The sequence below is a fragment of the Pteropus vampyrus genome, unplaced genomic scaffold (genome assembly GCF_000151845.1).
Source record: "Pteropus vampyrus isolate Shadow unplaced genomic scaffold, Pvam_2.0 Scaffold86, whole genome shotgun sequence".
In the NCBI taxonomy this organism is placed as follows: Eukaryota; Metazoa; Chordata; class Mammalia; order Chiroptera; family Pteropodidae; genus Pteropus; species Pteropus vampyrus.
Genome location: NW_011888867.1, coordinates 365,831 through 382,205, shown reverse-complemented (window position 1 = coordinate 382,205; position 16,375 = coordinate 365,831). Strand labels below are relative to the sequence as shown.

Here is a 16,375-nt window from a genome sequence, read left to right as displayed (position 1 = left end):
GTCTTCATCTTGCACTGGGCTCTGCGAGTTCTGTAGCCAGGCCCAGCCGCGCGTCACCCCGGTGACCTGAGCGGTGGAAGTTATCGCTCCACTTGGCAGCCGAGGAAGCTGAGGTGCGGAGAGGTGAAGAGGTGGGTGCCGCCGAGCCTGCGTTGGAGCACGTGCCTGTGACTGCAGAGCTTGTGTCACTGGCAGTGCTGGTCGTTGGAGATTGCCATATGAAGGGTCTGGCCATGGCGGGCTCCCCAGATGGGCCCTGCTGGCTTCTGGGCAGGCTGGATGGTCAGAGAGCCCAGTGTGTGGTCTTCCAGCCTCGTCCCCAAGGCCCCTGGTCACTCCGAGGATGGAGCGTGTGGCCCTGGCCCATCCTCCCCCCTCTCCTAGCCTCAGTCTCTCTTTCGTGCACAGCTGGGGAATTCTGGGCCTCTGGCGTGGCGATGTCTGCGTAACAGCCTCTGTGCTCGTTGGTGTTGACTTTGCTCTGTCTCTCTCCCCCCAGCTGTTGACCTCGGGCCAGAGGCAGCTGCTCCTCTGCGAGACACTGACGGAGACCGTGTATGGTGACCGCGGGCAGTTGATCAAGTCCAAGGAGCGCAGAGTCTTCCTGCTCAATGACATGCTGGTCTGTGCCAACATCAACTTCAAGTAAGTGGGCCTGGGCCATCACCCCTCCTTGAGGACACATTCCTGTCCTAGCCCAGTCCCTCAGCCGACCTCTCTGTGACAGGGTCCCCTGCGAGCTCAGCGAGGTCTCTGATATTCCGGCTTATTTTCCCTTCCCTCTTGGCCTGCTCTGTTCCTGGTCCTCAGAGGCACTTAGAGAAGTCATTGGGGGCCACCCCCAGCCTTTTGGCAGGCAGCCGTCCATTGTACAGAGTGGTCTGTTCTGGGACTTTACCATCGGTAACTGAACAGTCTCCTGAGTTTTGCCCACTGTGAAAGTCAAGAGATTCTCCCTTGTGTCCAGCCCAAATCCCTGCTGTTAATTCACACTGATTTTCCCTCGGTCGGATCTCGGTGCTTCATGGCGTTAGTCTGTGCCTTTCTCCCCACTGGCCAGAGCATCTTCTCCTTCAGGAGCCTGGTCTCCTGATTCTGGGTCAGAAGTTGTGGAGATGCTCAGAGCCAGGCTGCCAGGCTGTCACTGAGTCAGAGGTCTGGACGGGACGAGGGTGACTCTTTAGACCGGAGTCAGCAAACCCGTGGCCCAGGGGTCACACTGGCCTCCGGGAATCTTGTTTGGCTCTCACAGGGAGTTCGCACGGAGATGGAGACATTCGATTTCTCTTGAAAATGTGAAGATCCCACGTCTGGACCCATGATGCTCTGGGTCACATGGGCCTGGAGTGGGGTCACATGTCTACTTTACTGGGGCTCATGCTCTGCTGTCCTTCACTGCCTCCAGTGGCGGTTCACTCACCCATGTCCCTTGCTTGGCCCTGTAGGGGATTGTGACCCTTTGCCAAAGAGACTCCAGCTGGGGCCTTCCCAGCTGGGCTCTTCTACACGTGAGTGGAGGAGAATTTCTGTTCTCCTTATTTAACGGCACTTTAAAAAAACATCATGGAAACAACAGTGGCAACAATAACCAGGGTCCAAGGCGGGGAGTGGTCACCCTAGTCCGGTGTTAACCCCAGCCTGGCTCTCCTATCCCTGGCTGGGGCACACGTCGGGTTGGGGCGCCTGGGAGCCTGACTTAGACTCTGCACCCAGAGTCGGCTGTGCGTTCCTGCCCACGACCACAGCCACCGCCACGGTCAAGAGTCAGGATGGTCTGTGCTTGTGGATCCTGTGTCCTGGAAGGGGAGCCAGCAGAGTTGTTCGGGGACTTCTACACTATTTACTGAGCCCTTACTCTGTGCCAGTTTACAGGTCTGGACAAGACCTGGCCCTGGTAGGGGACTCGGGCAAGGAAGCCTCTGTCCCAGATTAGTGTGGCGGTGCTTATGGCTTATTCATTTACTCTCTTACTCATTCAAGCACCATATCTGATCGACACTCCCCTTTCTGCCTGCCTGTTGCTCAGGGCGTAGCATAGTGTGAAAGTGAGATGAGGAGGATGCTAGTGGCCCACTTTTAGGAGATCGGTTTGGGAGATTTGGGGTGAGTCACAAGATCTATCTATCACTGTCCTTGTCCGGAATAATACAGACTTCTTAGCAGAGCCATTGTGGGAATCAGGTGATGGAAGGCTGGTGCCCAGCCTGGGAAGAGGCCCTGTGTGTGGTCCCTTCTGCCCATACCTGACCCAGCCCAGTGGCTGGCCCCCAGCGGTCTCAGCCCCTGTAGAAATCACTCAGCGTAGTAATGACCTTCCTTCTTGTCTTTTTCTTTAGGCCTGCCAACCACAGGTAGGAGCTTGGGGGCATCAGGGGGCATGCGATTCTGGATCGGGGGTTGGGGCCTAGGCTCTCGGTGCTTCTGCCACATGGATGGTTCCCTGCCCTGTCTGGCTTGGTTTTGGCCTGAGGTCTTGCCCGTTGGCTGTGAGGTGCCTGGCTGAGCTGGTGTGCTGAGGAGCTCGCTCTGGGCTGGCCCTGGGGCTGGGATGCTGCAGGCTCTCCAGGCCTTGTCTTCTGTCCCGGCAGGGGCCAGCTGGAGATCAGCAGCCTGGTGCCCCTGGGGCCCAAGTACGTGGTGAAGTGGAACACGGCGCTGCCCCAGGTGCAGGTGGTGGAGGTGGGCCAGGAGGGAGGCTCCTACGACAAGGACAACGTCCTCATCCAGCATGCTGGTGCCAAGAAGGCCTCTGCCGCGGGCCAGGCCCAGAGTGAGTACCTGCCCGGCTGCCGCCTGGGAGCAGCTGCCCAGGCTCGAGGGCCCATCCGGGGGTCCCCGGGCTGACGGGCCCCTTGGCTGAGAGTCTGAGAGGCTCTTGCTAGCTTGCAGCCCTACACTGCACACAAACGCACACCCGTAACCCCACCTGCACATGCACACACATTTCCTGCACAATCACACCTCCGCCTCACACACTGGACAGGTGCCCACTGCCCCCATCTACTCTAGCCCTATATGCCACCGTGCACATACATATGTACACACATGCACGCACAGGTGAATCTGAGTCAGAAGGTGTGACTTCCAGTCCTTGCCTGGCCGGCCATTGCCTGCCTCCCTGTGTGACATCAGCAGGTGTCACCTTTCTGTGCCTCAGTTTGCCTCTCTGGACTGTAAGGGGCCCAGGTAACACTAACCCTGCCCCCTACAGCCTTAGGGACCAGGCACAGGGCTGTCTGGATCCTCCTTCTCCTATCCTGACTAACCCCTCAGACTTTGTGGGACATGAGGATGACAACTCTGGGGTGACACTTGGTGGCCTCTGTCTTTGTCCACTTCTCTCCATCTTCATGGTAGCTGCTGCCACTTAGCTCAGTGCTGTGGTCGTAGCTTTCTGGCTGCTGTTCTGCCCTCCACCCATCCCCAGAGCTAACTTTTCAAAACACAGCTCAGATCTGTGTGTGTCACCCAGTACCCTGAAATCTACCAGGGACTTCCCCTCGCTCTCAGGATAAAGTCCCAGGTCCTCACTCCAGCCCACACGCCCCTCCTGGGGGTGCCTGCCCACTGCCCCTCCTTAGCCCACTCTGCCCCCTCACTCTCTGGGCTTGGCCACACTGGCCTCTTGGTTCAGAGGAGGGGTGAACCTCCTCCTGCCCCCGAGCCTTCTCCTGCCTCCCCGCTTTTCCAAGAGCTGACTCCTACTGCCCTGTTTATCTACGTGCCTTTGCGCATCCTAGCTCAGATGGCACTCCCTCAGGAAGCCTTTTCTGATTCCTTCGGACCGGGCCAGGTACCCCACCCACCCCCTACTCTCAAGGCCAGTTATATCGGTGGCCAGTTGTGTCTGTTGCCGTCTCTTTTCTTGGCATCACTGCAGCTCTGCCTGGAGCTGGATCGAGGCAAGTGCTAACAATCGTTTGTTGAATGGACGCGGGATGCTGGACGGCAGAGCTAACGGAAAGCAGTGCTTAGCCGGAAGCGCCTTCCACAGGCCGGGAAGGCGCTGAGCTGCACTTCCCACTGGCTGGCTGGGCTCTGGGCTCTGTCCATCGCCTGGCCCTGGAGGTTGCCTCACGGGCCGTCAGCAGTTCTGGGAACTCCGAGGGAGCGATTGCATCATGCGGTCTTGCCCTTGGAGGGCCGGGCTGCACAGCTGCGCCCACGTCCAGATGCTGCGTCTCTTTCCCCTGGTCTGTGAGACAGGAAGGGCTGATTTGTGTTCCAACTCTCTGTTTCCAGAAGCCTCCCTGGGAAGGGCTCTTCAGAGCCTCTTTCAGCCCTAGCTTGACCCCCTCCCCCCACCACTTGGCCCTCACTCTGGGACCCCTCCTTCAACGACTACGGCTGCATTCTTGAAACAAGAGTAATATGCTGCCAGATCCCCCCTTAAAGGGAAAAAAGAAATTCTCATTGAACCTTGGTTGGCCTTGAATGATTTTTTTTATTATATTGTTATTCAAATGTGTGCAAATATAAGACTAGGTATAATAGACGCCTTATGCTCACACCCCTTGAACAACCATAAAACCAAAACAAAATCACAAATGGGATAAAAGTGAAGCTACAACACAGTACAATTCAAATGAACAGCATTAATTTCGTGTGATGGATGGTATTGTTTTGCTGGAACCAAATGGCTCACAATATGGCTGTGGCCCTCTTATGGGGCAGGTTTTTTTGAGGTCTCTGTGCCTGTACCACGGGGTGTCTCATGGTGACCCACATGGCCCACCAGCTCACCTGTTGGGGGCCCCTGCAGAGCCCGTCTTTGTTCTTCATTCGGTGTGAACTTACCACTTACCTCTCCGTCCACCTCGCTCCTTGCTCCTTACTGGCGCCATTCAAGTGGCCCTGCTCACGTGGCTTTAAAGTCATTATATCCAGGATTCAGGATGTGCATCGGTTTTTTTAGATAATCATCTAAAGCAGAGGTCCTCAACCCTTGGGCCGCGGACTGGTACCAGTCTGCATCACAGCAGGAGGTGAGCGGCAGGCGAGCAAGCAAAGCTTCGTCTGGATCTGCAGCCGCTCCCCAGAGCTGGCATCACTGCCTCAGCTCCACCTCAGATCATCAGGCATTAGATGCTCATAGGGTCACCGGTCCCTGGTGCCAAAAAGTTTGGGGGCCGCTAGCTTTCCCTGACCCTGGGATTCCATAAGACCTCAGCTTGAGAAACCAGGGCGTAGAGAATACAGCCCAGATGCCCCAGCGTGGCATTTAAGGACTTCCCCATCCAGCGGTTCCCTCCTGCTCGATCTCTTGCTATCCCATCTCTCATGCCCCCAACCCTTCATCCGTATCATCAGCAGAGATCTGGGCATCTTCACACCCCATCGCTGCCCCATCACCCCGATAACTTTCCCCCGGTACCTTCCACCGTCTGTGGTTGTGATTCACTGCTCCCCCGCACTTCCTCTCCTTCCCCTAGGGAGTGGGGGCCCTGTCTGTCTTGTTCACATCCGTCTCTCCAACATCTGGAATAGAACCTGGCACATAGTAGGTCGTCAGTAAGGTCTTGAGCAGCTTGCTGTTCACGGGCTTCCCCGAGCCGTGGTGTCTCTGCACATGCTGTGTTCCTTTTGGGCAGTGCCCACCGTTCTCCTGGCTCCGTGAAGGCTCCTCATCTCTTGCAGGCACAGTTGGCTCTCAGTCTTCTAGTCTCTTTTGACCCTTTGTATAGACCGAGTGTGGCCTGGATCACAGGTGTTAGGGACTTTACCTGTGATTGGATCTGTCCCCCCAGTAGACAGCTGTTTGGTGATGTTTCCTTCTGTAGCTCTGGTGCCATACCCAAGGAGCGGCAGCTCTCCTTTGCAGTGAGTTGTGTGCTTGGCTTCTCATCGGCACCCTCCCCACTCCTCAGGCTGACCTGGGTCTCTGTCTATCCAGATAAGGTGTACTTCGGCCCCCCGCGACTCTTCCAGGAGCTGCAGGACCTGCAGAAGGACCTGGCCGTGGTAGAGCAGATCACCCTCCTCATCAGCACGCTGCATGGCACCTACCAGGTACGCTTTGTGGGGCTCCAGGCTCCTCCCTGTGGGCAGTGCCCAGACTCAGCAGATAGAGTTGGGGGTTACTCTCCTGGCCAGTCCCCAGACATGGCTTTGGCTCCGAGCTCCCACAAGCAGCAGGAGCGGCAAAGCTCCCTGTTGCTGCCTGGAAGTCTGGTGAGCGGCCTCTGGTTCGGGTTTAATGGGGCCTGGCTATGGGGCTTTTCTTTGTTGTTGCTGTTTGCATGGTGGCCTTGTAGCCCCTTCCTGGCCTTGCTCCATGCTGGAGAGGAAGCTTGCTGGGAGAGTGTATTCCTCTCAAAGGTGGGGTCTGGACCAGGGGACGGCATTCTGCCCACAGCCCATAGCAAGCTTCCAGGCTGGGCTCCAGGACTTCTCCCCAGTTCCTCTCCCCTGGGGCACCTTGACTGCTGCAGGGATTTGGTGTGGCTTTTGGGGTGTCAGCAGGCTGTGCGGTGACCTCATTGGCTTTCTCAACCCTAGAACTTGAACATGACCGTGGCTCAGGACTGGTGCCTGGCTCTGCAGAGGCTGATGCGGGTGAAGGAGGAGGAGATCCACTCGGCCAACAAGTGCCGCCTCAGGCTCCTGCTTCCTGGGAAACCTGACAAGTGAGAGGCGGGCGGCGGGCGGGGGTGGGGGGGCACTGGTGGAGTGGTGGGGCTTGAACAGGGCACCTAGAGCTGTCTCACTCGTCAGTACTGCTGCGATGCTGGCGTGTATGCACTGTGGGCCACGCCCAACACAGCATTCGGCACGGAGTAGGTGCTCGTAGACAAAATGAATGAATGAATGACAAACAAATACCTTTTCACCTGGGGTAAGCCCATCCTCTGTTAGGGTACTCGGACACCGTGCTGATGGTTGGTTCCATTTACACTGTGTCCTTTTCTCTCACATCAGACTGTGTAGTCCCCTGGGACTAGGCCCTGGGTCTCCTCTCATAGACCCAGCCTCCCCCCAGCACTGCCCCTGTCCCCTAATGCCTACACAGCAGCTCGTGCTCAGTAGACCCTGGGCTGATGTTTGTGGAATGGATGACAGCCCGGCGGAGATGGGGAAAGCTATCTCTTGGATCCTCCCCCAGCTCTGTAAAGTTGATATTATTACCCCATTTTACAGATGAGAAAGGTGAGGCTCAGAGAGTTACATGACAAGCCCAAGGCCGCGTGGTGAGAGGTGGAGCTGGGTGCCCAGAGGTCTAACGGTGAAGCCTAGGCTGGTGCAGGGATGGGCTCAGAGCCCAGGTTTTGACCTCCTGAGTGGGGGGCTGTGGGGGATCGAGTGGCACAGGCACAGTGGCTGCAGGGAAAGGAGGATCAGAGCACTGTTGTTTGAGGCAGGGCCTGAGCCCGGGGCGTGAGGCTCGGGACTCGAGGCTGAGGGTCAGCAGCGTTGACCTCTAACCAGATTTGTCACTGACCTACTGAGTGGCCTCACATGGCTCCCTTCCCCATACACCAGAGGGTTAGTGACCTGGTCCTGCCCACCTCCTGGGGGCTGGGATGGCCCGTGGTGGGGAACAAGCCCTTGCTGCTCCGAGGTGACAGGCAGTGTGGTGACAACAGTGACTTTTGGCTGCCTCTGGCCTATACACAACCCCATTCACTCCTTTCTTCCTTCATCCGTGTGTCCATTCAGCAAACATTTACCAGGCAACTGCCCCGTGCCAAGTGCTGGGAACAGACCTGCTGGAGACCCGTTCCTCCCTGTAGCTGCTTCTGGTCAGACACGTACAGGTGTCTGACCAGGCCCATGGAAAGCTGACCAGGTGGAGCCCCGGAAGGGCCTCTTGAGTTGCAGCCTAAGAGGGCCGGATACCTCTGGCTTTGCTAGGTACCCAGGCCGAGGCACCTGGGGCCAAGCCGGGGAGCGTGGCCTGGTCACTCCGGGGGAGGTGCCTCCCTCCTGGGGCCATGGTGGGTGGAGGGACTCATCTCCCAGGGGCCTGAGGCTTTGCCAGGTGTGCCACCAGCTTCTCTGGCCATGCTGTGATGGTCTGAACAGACCTCGGTTGATCTCCGGGGCATGTGGGTTGAGGGGGGAGCTGGGTGCTGGCCCGGGGGGGACCAGGCCCTTGTTTTGGGCACTCACACTCCTCTCCCTCCTTGCCACAGGTCTGGCCGCCCCATCAGCTTCATGGTGGTCTTTATCACCCCCAACCCCCTGAGCAAGATCTCCTGGGTCAATAGGTTGCACTTGGCCAAGATTGGACTCCGTGAGTAAAGCCCCAAGAGGAGCGTCTCAGGGGGCAGGGGTGGGAGAGGGGCGGTTTGGGGTGTGCATGTGTGCGTGCATGGGGGCCGTCCAGGCTCACGGGAGGCCCCTTAGTTGGGAGGTAGTGCAGTGGAGAAACAGCTGGAGCCGGGGTTCTGAGTCCTGAGACTCTGCTCAGTGACCTTGGACAAGTCACTTCCCCTTTCTGAGCCTCAGTTTCCCCATCTGTAAAGTGATAGGTGTTGACAGAAAGTAAGTCGCTGGTTGCCAGGGACCTGAGGCGAGGGGAGGGGTGGGGGGGGGTGAAGAGAAGAGGGACTGTTAAGTTTTTTATTTTTTTGGTGGGAGTGATAAAAATGTTCTCAAATTAGATCGTGGTGATAGTTGCCCAACTCTGAATGTACCAGAAACCAGTGAAGTGTATGCTTTAAAAGGGCGGGTTTTACGGTAGTTCATTTATATCACAGCAAAGCTGTTACCAAAAAGCCACGCAGGTTCGACTAAACTGATTTTTATCCAAGGATCTCCGTGTGATTCTTCTCCTCCTGTGTACCCCCTAATAACAATACGGATAATAACGAGCATCGTATTTACAGAGCGCTTCCTGTGTGCAAGCATTTTTCTGAGCATTTTACCCACCTCTTTCATTTCATATTCACAATAGCTCTAAGAGGGTGATCTGTTGTGAACCCCTTTTTCCAGCAGAGGGTTCTGTGCCCCAGAGAGGTGCAGTGACTCGCCTGAGTGCACACAGCAGGAATGAGGATGGGCAGACTCTGAGCAGTTGGCCCCAGAGCCCACTCTCAATCCCTCTCTGTCCTGCGCCCTCGAGTTGGCGAGTTTCCGTCTGTCAAACCACACTCATTAAGTTATGATTACTTTACTCGCGTTTTTTGTGAACTGACACAAGGCCCGGGTCCTTGCCAGTCAGGGCCGTCACCATCTGCGATGTATGTTAGAATATTCCCATTCGCTGATTCCAACCAATAGCAGTGATCTTTTTGTTTTGTTTTATTTCTCATTTCTGTTTCTGCTGTGATCTTTTTATAGATAAATATGTATTTCCACTAGGTTCTGAGACATTTCAAGACAGAAATCAGGATTTTTGTCCATGTCTTTCATCAATGAAAAAAATATTTATCGAGTCTACAGTAATTTTAGGCATAGGGGAAAAAAAAAAAACCAATGACAAAAATAGAAAGAGTCCTGCCCTCAAGGAGCTTACAGTTTAAGAGGGGCAGGTGGATATTAGTGAGGAGCAATCAATAGGGGTAGAGCTGGGTGACGTGACTGGCACCGAGCCTGGGGCTTAGAACTGCTGTCAGAGAGGACCTTTGAGAAGGTGACACCCGAAGCCGTACGGAGATCCAGGCGAAATGATCCAGGCTTCAGAAGAGCTAGTGCAAAGGTCCTGAGGCGGCCAGAGCTGGTGAATGGGGCAGGTGGAGGGGAGGGGGCAGGTTGTCTAGAAAGCCAGGGTGAGATACATGGGACCCGTTCCGGGCGTGATGAGGAGCTGTGTGTTGTAGCATCGAGCGCCGGTCAGCGTCATGATGCGATTTCTATTTAAGCAGGTCACTTTGGCTGCCGGGCACAGAGGGCATGTGGCTGTTGGGGGAGGTCGTGGAGGGGAGGTTGTGGCTTTGGAGGAGCTAGGATCAGAGGCTTCTGCCCATTCGATTTCTTCCTGGATCTGGAGCTGACATTGCACACACCTCCGCTGGATGTTTCTGGGTGACCAAGAGGCCTGGGAAGGGCGGAGGGAGGATTGTAAGCAGAGGCTGTCCCCAGCCCTGGCAGAGGACTGTGGGAATTTTGGCCCGACGAAACGCTGAGTTGTTGGTTCCCCTGCCTGCCAGGTCTCGGGCCACACGCTCTCCTGTGCAATATTTGCGTCCTGGGCAAGCGCCTGAGTCGTGTTTGTACACCTGCTGTAAAAGCAGGTTAAATCTCCTGTTTGAAGCCCAGATGCTTTGCTGAGTGGGGCTTGGTGTCGGAGGGAGAGGAGCTGACTGATGTGAGTATCTCGGTTCTCAGCTGCCTGTGAAGATGCTCAGCCACCCTACATCCGTGCAGTTTCACTGCAGCAAAAGTTTTAATGGAACCAGAGTCATTTGAAATCTTATTTGAATGCCTGGGTTCCCCTGGGGCTTGAATAATTTGTTCTTTTTATTTTGCCAGTTTGTTTTTTTTATCTGCAATGGCTGGCGGGGAGGGAAAAATAACATGAGCCCGTTAGGAATAGAATATGTTAAAAAAATTTATTCACAAAGGATGTTATTCCTTTAATTTTTTTTTCTGCTGTATCTTCCTCTCTCCCTGACTACAGTGTGCCAAGATCATAATCCACCGAAGATTGAGAAAGGAGAGGGCTGGAGTCGGGGCACCTGGGATCCGGGAGGGGGTGTCAGTTCTGCCCCTTGGAAGGGCCAGGGTCCTGGGGAATCTGGGAACTCAGTTCATAGCATGGCCACTGTCATGCCGTGCGGACCCGGGAAAGGCAGGCTTCTCCCGGTCGTTTAGACGGAGCTCCAGGAGCTCTTTCTCCTGCTGTGTTTTGGAGTCTTAGTGCCAAGCAAAGTAGATCCAGGCTGCCTGAGTTCAGTTCCCTGCTCTGCTACTTACCAGCTCTGTGATCTCGGGCGACGAGTTAATTTCTAGATGCCCTGGATTTGCCATCAGAAAATGGGGATAATACCAGTGTCCCCCTCACAGGGCCCTTGCAAGCATAGATGGTGCATGGAGGGTGTCTGGGACGGCCAGTGGCTGGCATGTGGGTGTCTGCATCTCACAGATGGCCTAAGGTCACACAAGGTTTAGTGGCGAGCGGGGCCAGAATACCTTCCCACTTCTCTGCCAGTTAGGCTCCTGTTTGTCTGGGCTCTGGAAAAGGGTTGCAAGTAGAAGGCACCAGAGAAAGAAGAGGCGAGGTTGGGGGCTTCTGACCCTTCCTTCCTGTGCCTGTCCCCCCGCCCCCCCTCCAATTCTCAAAGCTCAGTATCTCTGACCTATGCGCCCCTGGAGCCTCTTCCACCATGGCCTCCTGCTCCTACCTCCCAAGAAGACCTGGGCCTGGCAGGCTGCGGGCTAATCCCGTGCTCACGGGGACATATCCTTGCGGCTGCTGCCGGGGGGTCCTCCCTTGCCACCCTGACTTGGTCGGTTTTCCAGCTTAGTCCTCACAGTAATACCATCGTTCTTCCTAGCGATGGATCCAGTTATGGAGACCTGAGCACAGCCGAGGTGCACACTGAGCATGCTCTAACTCTCATCTCCTTTAACCCCCAGCCATCCCTGAGGTCGGCCCTTGGACCTGCCCGAGCCCTTGGCTGGAAGTGATAGGTCTGCGCCCCCAGGAGGGGGGCTGAGGTGGCTTTGGGGCATGACTTGGGCTTTACCCCAGCCGGCCTACCACGGCCACACACCTGGCCTCCCCAGACACCAGTGTCTCTGTCTGCAGGGGAAGGGTGTTTGGAGGAGGTGTGTGCTGAGGTCCCACCAGTCCCCTCAATGCTGGGAGGTGTGAGAGGGCCCTCAGAGTCAGCCTTGGATTTGGGAAGGTAGAGGGGCAGCTGGGCTATCCACTGGGGCAGCTGTGACCGAAAGGCACAGCGCTGGGACTGAGCACTGGAGGAGTTTGGGAGGCAGGTCGGGGCTGGAGGGGCAGGGCAGGCCAGCCACCCTCAAGCATAGTAATAGACGAGACTCTTAACCAGGTACAGGGATCATGACGCGTACTGTTTCTAGAGTGTCCGGTGTGTACCAGGCCTTATAGCTCATAAGAGCTCCAAGTGGTCGGATTATTCCCCCATTCTCCAGATGAGGTGACGGGCCCAGAGAGGGTAAGTGTCCAGTGTGACACTGAGCTGGAGGCCGAGTTGGGACCTGCCAGGCCCCTTCTGGCACGGCCAGCCTGCTGCAGCTGGCAGGGCTGTTCTACAGGCTCGGAGGTGGCGGAGTGGAAGGGGACGTGGCCTCTTGCCCTGAGCTGTTCCCGCTGATCTCATGTCCAGTGGGTGCTGCAGAGCTGGGCGCCAAGTAAGCCCCCGCTTCATGTCAATTGGAAATCACAGCTTTGCTGTTGGTGCCAGTTCTTAATGTCACTTATCCCAAGCGAGCCTTCAATTTTCAGCCGCAACAGCCTTCTAATTTGGTCTCAGCCGCTTTGGTTTTGTGACAGGGACAATGGCAGTGGCAGATGGGAAGCAACCACTCCGTTTTCTTTTAACGTTCCCAGGCACAGGCAGGGAAGGCACCATCTGGAAGGAGAAGGTCAGATCATTAAAAAAAATATATATACTAATAAATTACCGGGACTTGATGGGCTGTGGGTGGTTGGGGGGTGGAGAGGAAGGGAGCTCGGGGCGGGTTGGGTCATGTTCCCTGACTGAGCTCCAGGAGGCCGCCAGGTGAGGGGTCCGGTGCTCTGCCGGGCTCCCATCAGGTATTGGTGAGGGTCTGCGTGACTGTGAGCTCGAGAAGGGGGACGCATTCAAGTCTCACCCATCTTAATTTGCTGCCCAGGGGCTTGTCCAGAAACAGCGGAGCAGCGTGCTGTGAGCACCTACCAAAGAGACAGGTGCCGTGCCACAGCCTGGCCGGAGGTCTCGGCGATCACCCCCTGTGCTCACAGCATGCTGCTCAGCCCCTTGGCTCCTGAGCCCTGCCTTTGACTTAGGAAACTGTGAAGTGCGGTGCACACATCTTTCTGTTACGGTGATGCCCACCCTCTGCTGTCGTTACCCTTTCCTCGATGGCCTCTCCTCCTCGCTGGCAGGGACCAGGTTTGATGTAACTCTGACTCCAGGGCCCAGTGGGATGGAGGCCCCGTCTGGGGAGTGAGCTCACCGCCCAGCGACTCTACCGCTTGAGGGAGTGGGGGCGGGCGCCGGAGCCCCCGCTGAAACAGCTCATCCGTGTAGGAACGCCTGACATTTGCGAACGTCCTTTAACTTCGCAAAGAACATCCACGCCTGCCACCTTATTCTGGCTTCTCTCGCTGTGACTGACACAGGCACCACCCTTCTCTGGTGGCAGTGGAATCTTTTAAAAACCACTTGATTGGGGTATGATTGACATACAAAAACTGCACATTTTCAATGTATATAACTGGATGAGTTTGGAGATAAGTACACACCTGTGAACCCATCATCACAGTCTATGCCAAAACGAAGCCATCCCTTCCAAAAGTTTCTTCCTGCCCTCTTATTTATTATAATTTTTTTGTGATAAGAACGCTTAACATAAGACCTACATTCTCAGCAAAATTTTCAGTATAACATGGAATTGTTGGCTGTAGGTGCTATGCTTATGCCGTACAGACGATCTGTAGGGTTTAGTCATCTCGTACAACCCAAACTTTATGCCCTGTATTGATTTCTCTCATTTTCCCCTCCCTGATGGTGGCATTTCTCCAGTGCTTGCTCTGTGCTGGGTGGGAAGGCTCTGTCATGACAGTTTACTCGCCTCCCATTTCCAAAGCTTGAGGCACAGGCAGAGCCACCTCCTCATTGTCCAGCGTCACCATGTTCAGGGTCAGTCATGCCCAGGGGTGTCAGTGGGGGGCTGGTTGCTGGAATAGTGCCTGGGTTAGTGCAAAGAACCTGGGCTTTGAGTCAGACAGACCTTGGTCCCCATCTGGGCTTGGCCATCTAGGCATGCATGTGACCCGGTCAGCTTAATCCCTGAATGTCCGTCTTATCATCTGTCAAGTGAAAATCATCATCTAACCGTGCTTGGTTATGGTGAAAAGGAAGCCAGGGGACACGTGTGGAGCACTTAGCATGTGCCTGGCGTGTGGACACGGTGGGTGTGTCATAGCGGCGCCGTGTCCCCTGCTGTCAGGAGACCACGAAGGCAGTCGTCATATGCAATGACGTCGTATGGAGCATGAAGGACGGGCTCCTTAGCAGAGAGAACTTTCTGGGAGAGATGGTGGTTTACTCACTTGTTCACTTATTCATTCTTTCGACCCGCGTAACACTTATTCTGGACAGGTAGCCTGCCAGATGTCAGGGAGACAGTGGCAAACGACACAGCCCAGATCCTGCTGCCCTGCACTTACATTCTAGAGACGTATGGAGACAGATCAAAAACGAGAAAGTGGACACCATGATTTTATATTGTGGTGAAAGCTATGCAAGTTTGGGTCTTTCCCCCTGGGAGGAGGGGGCCGCCGTAGCCAGGGTGTTCCGGAGGACTTCTTGGAGGTGGCAGTGTGTGAGGGAGCCTTGACCCATGTGAAGGAGCCACTGTGGAGAGGGCGGTTTAATGGATGCTGTTGAGTGCAGAGGTCCTGGAAATTTCAGGGGAGCTTCGAATGAAGCGGGAGAGCATCTTCTATTTCACCATCACCGTCGCAGTCAGGTGTAAAAGCAGCTCGGCTGTGTCCTCACAGTCCCAAACCGTCTTGTTTGCCTGCTGGTTTATGACCATCTTTCACCTCTAGAGGGTAAGGGCAAGGCGGCAGGGCCTGGGACGAGCTCAACATCTTAATGCCTTTGGAAATCCTTTTCTATCTATTATTTCACTGAATCCTCACAGTAACTGCAAGACAAAGGCATTTTTCAAAATCCCTGTTTCATAGAGGAAGAAATTGAAGCTCAGAGAGGTGGAATGATTTCTACAAGGTTGCTCAGCAAAAGGGCAGTCAAGCTGGGACTCAAGCCTCAGGCTTCCTGCCTCCTTGCCAGGGACCCATAGCCATGACCGTGGAGTGAGGCTGGGTTTCATCTTGCGTGGGCAGGAGTGGTGCTGGGGGGCAAGTGGCTGGGTCAGTCCAGGCCACCGTACAGGCCGGGCCTCTGTGTCCTGCGGTGTCTCCCTGGGCTTCCTGGGCTGCTCACTGCCCGCTTGGTCCTCGGTCCTTGGACGAGCTTCACCCACCTCCTTCCTCTTGCTGTAGGGGAGGAGAACCAGCCGGGCTGGCTATGCCTGGATGAGGACAAGAAGAGCAAAGCCCCGTTCTGGTGCCCGATCCTGGCCTGCTGCATCCCCGCCTTCTCCTCCCGGGGCCTCAGCCTGCAGGTGAGTGGAGCCGATCTAGCTGAGTCTGCTGCGAAGGTGGCTGTGGTTCCTTTTCTCTTGGGAGAACCAAAGTTTCCAGGCTGTGCCACAGCGGGAGAGGCCCGGGTTCCAGATCCAGCTTTTCACTTTCTTAGCGATAGAGCTGGTCAAGTCTTTTCGTTGGTCTAGGAGTCAGCTTTCTCACCAAAAAAGTTGGAGTAGATGCCTTCTGTGGGTCAAGTGAATGGAAAGTTCCATTGTTTTGAACTAACAAATAGCAATGATCTCATCAGTCGATGGCATGATTCTAACCCAGAAGATAGGCCGGAATATGCCCAAGGGGCTGTGCCAGACTTTGTGGGTTGGTCCCTTGGTGGGTTGGAGTCCGGTGGAAGCCAACTTTGGTGTGGGCGGGGGGAGGGGACAGGACATGCTCCATAGCCATCATGCATCCTCTTTATCAAGCACCTACAGAACTTTGTAAGTAGATGTTTCTAGATCTGTTTCTCAGGTAAGGACCCCCTAAGGCTCAGACAGATGACATGACTTTCCAAAATGACACAGCCAATAAGGATGGGTCCAGGAATCGTAACCTCGCTCTGCCTAGTTCTAACACCAGTGCTTTTCCCTCCACTGGTCACCTGTCCCTGATGTGCTGGCCAAGCTCACTCCTTTATCTGGAGCAGCTGCCGCCCATCTTCCTCCCAAAGAGGGGAGGTCATCTGCGCTTGGGGAGGGGAGAGCAAGCTTGGGACCTAGGCCCAGATAGGGAAGTCCCAGGAGACCAGCTGATTAGGCTGTAGATTGGGGCTCTAAGTAGCTGAAAGTACATACTGTTGAGATGTCAATTCATTCACTAATTCATTCATTCATTTGTCCATTCTGCATATAATTTTTGAACACTTGCTGTGTGATAGACCCTGTGCTGGACACTGGGAATATAGTGGTAACCGAAATATACAACGTACCCTCGTGTAGTTTTCCGTCTAGAGGGGAGAGTCAGGCAAGACCCCGGCAAACAGAAAGAAATGGAAAAGAGCGACACGTGTTATAAAGAAAATAAATCGGATAGCTACAAAGATGGGGCCAACATAGCTAGGGGGTCAGAGAGGACCTCTTGGGGGAGCTGGCATTTAAA

At 55.2% G+C, this 16,375-nt stretch overlaps 1 protein-coding gene across 1 annotated transcript in view; it reads left to right on the top strand.

Moving 5' to 3' along the window:
- Positions 1-16,375, top strand: part of ARHGEF10L (Rho guanine nucleotide exchange factor 10 like) — a 134,342-nt gene that overhangs the window by 76,738 nt on the left and 41,229 nt on the right. Inside the window, exons 17-23 of the mRNA XM_023532645.1 lie at positions 130-645; positions 2,337-2,351; positions 2,589-2,770; positions 5,894-6,009; positions 6,499-6,626; positions 8,133-8,233; positions 15,137-15,258. Coding sequence (XP_023388413.1) covers positions 130-645; positions 2,337-2,351; positions 2,589-2,770; positions 5,894-6,009; positions 6,499-6,626; positions 8,133-8,233; positions 15,137-15,258 — 1,180 coding nt within the window. The remainder of the gene's footprint in view (positions 1-129; positions 646-2,336; positions 2,352-2,588; positions 2,771-5,893; positions 6,010-6,498; positions 6,627-8,132; positions 8,234-15,136; positions 15,259-16,375) is intronic.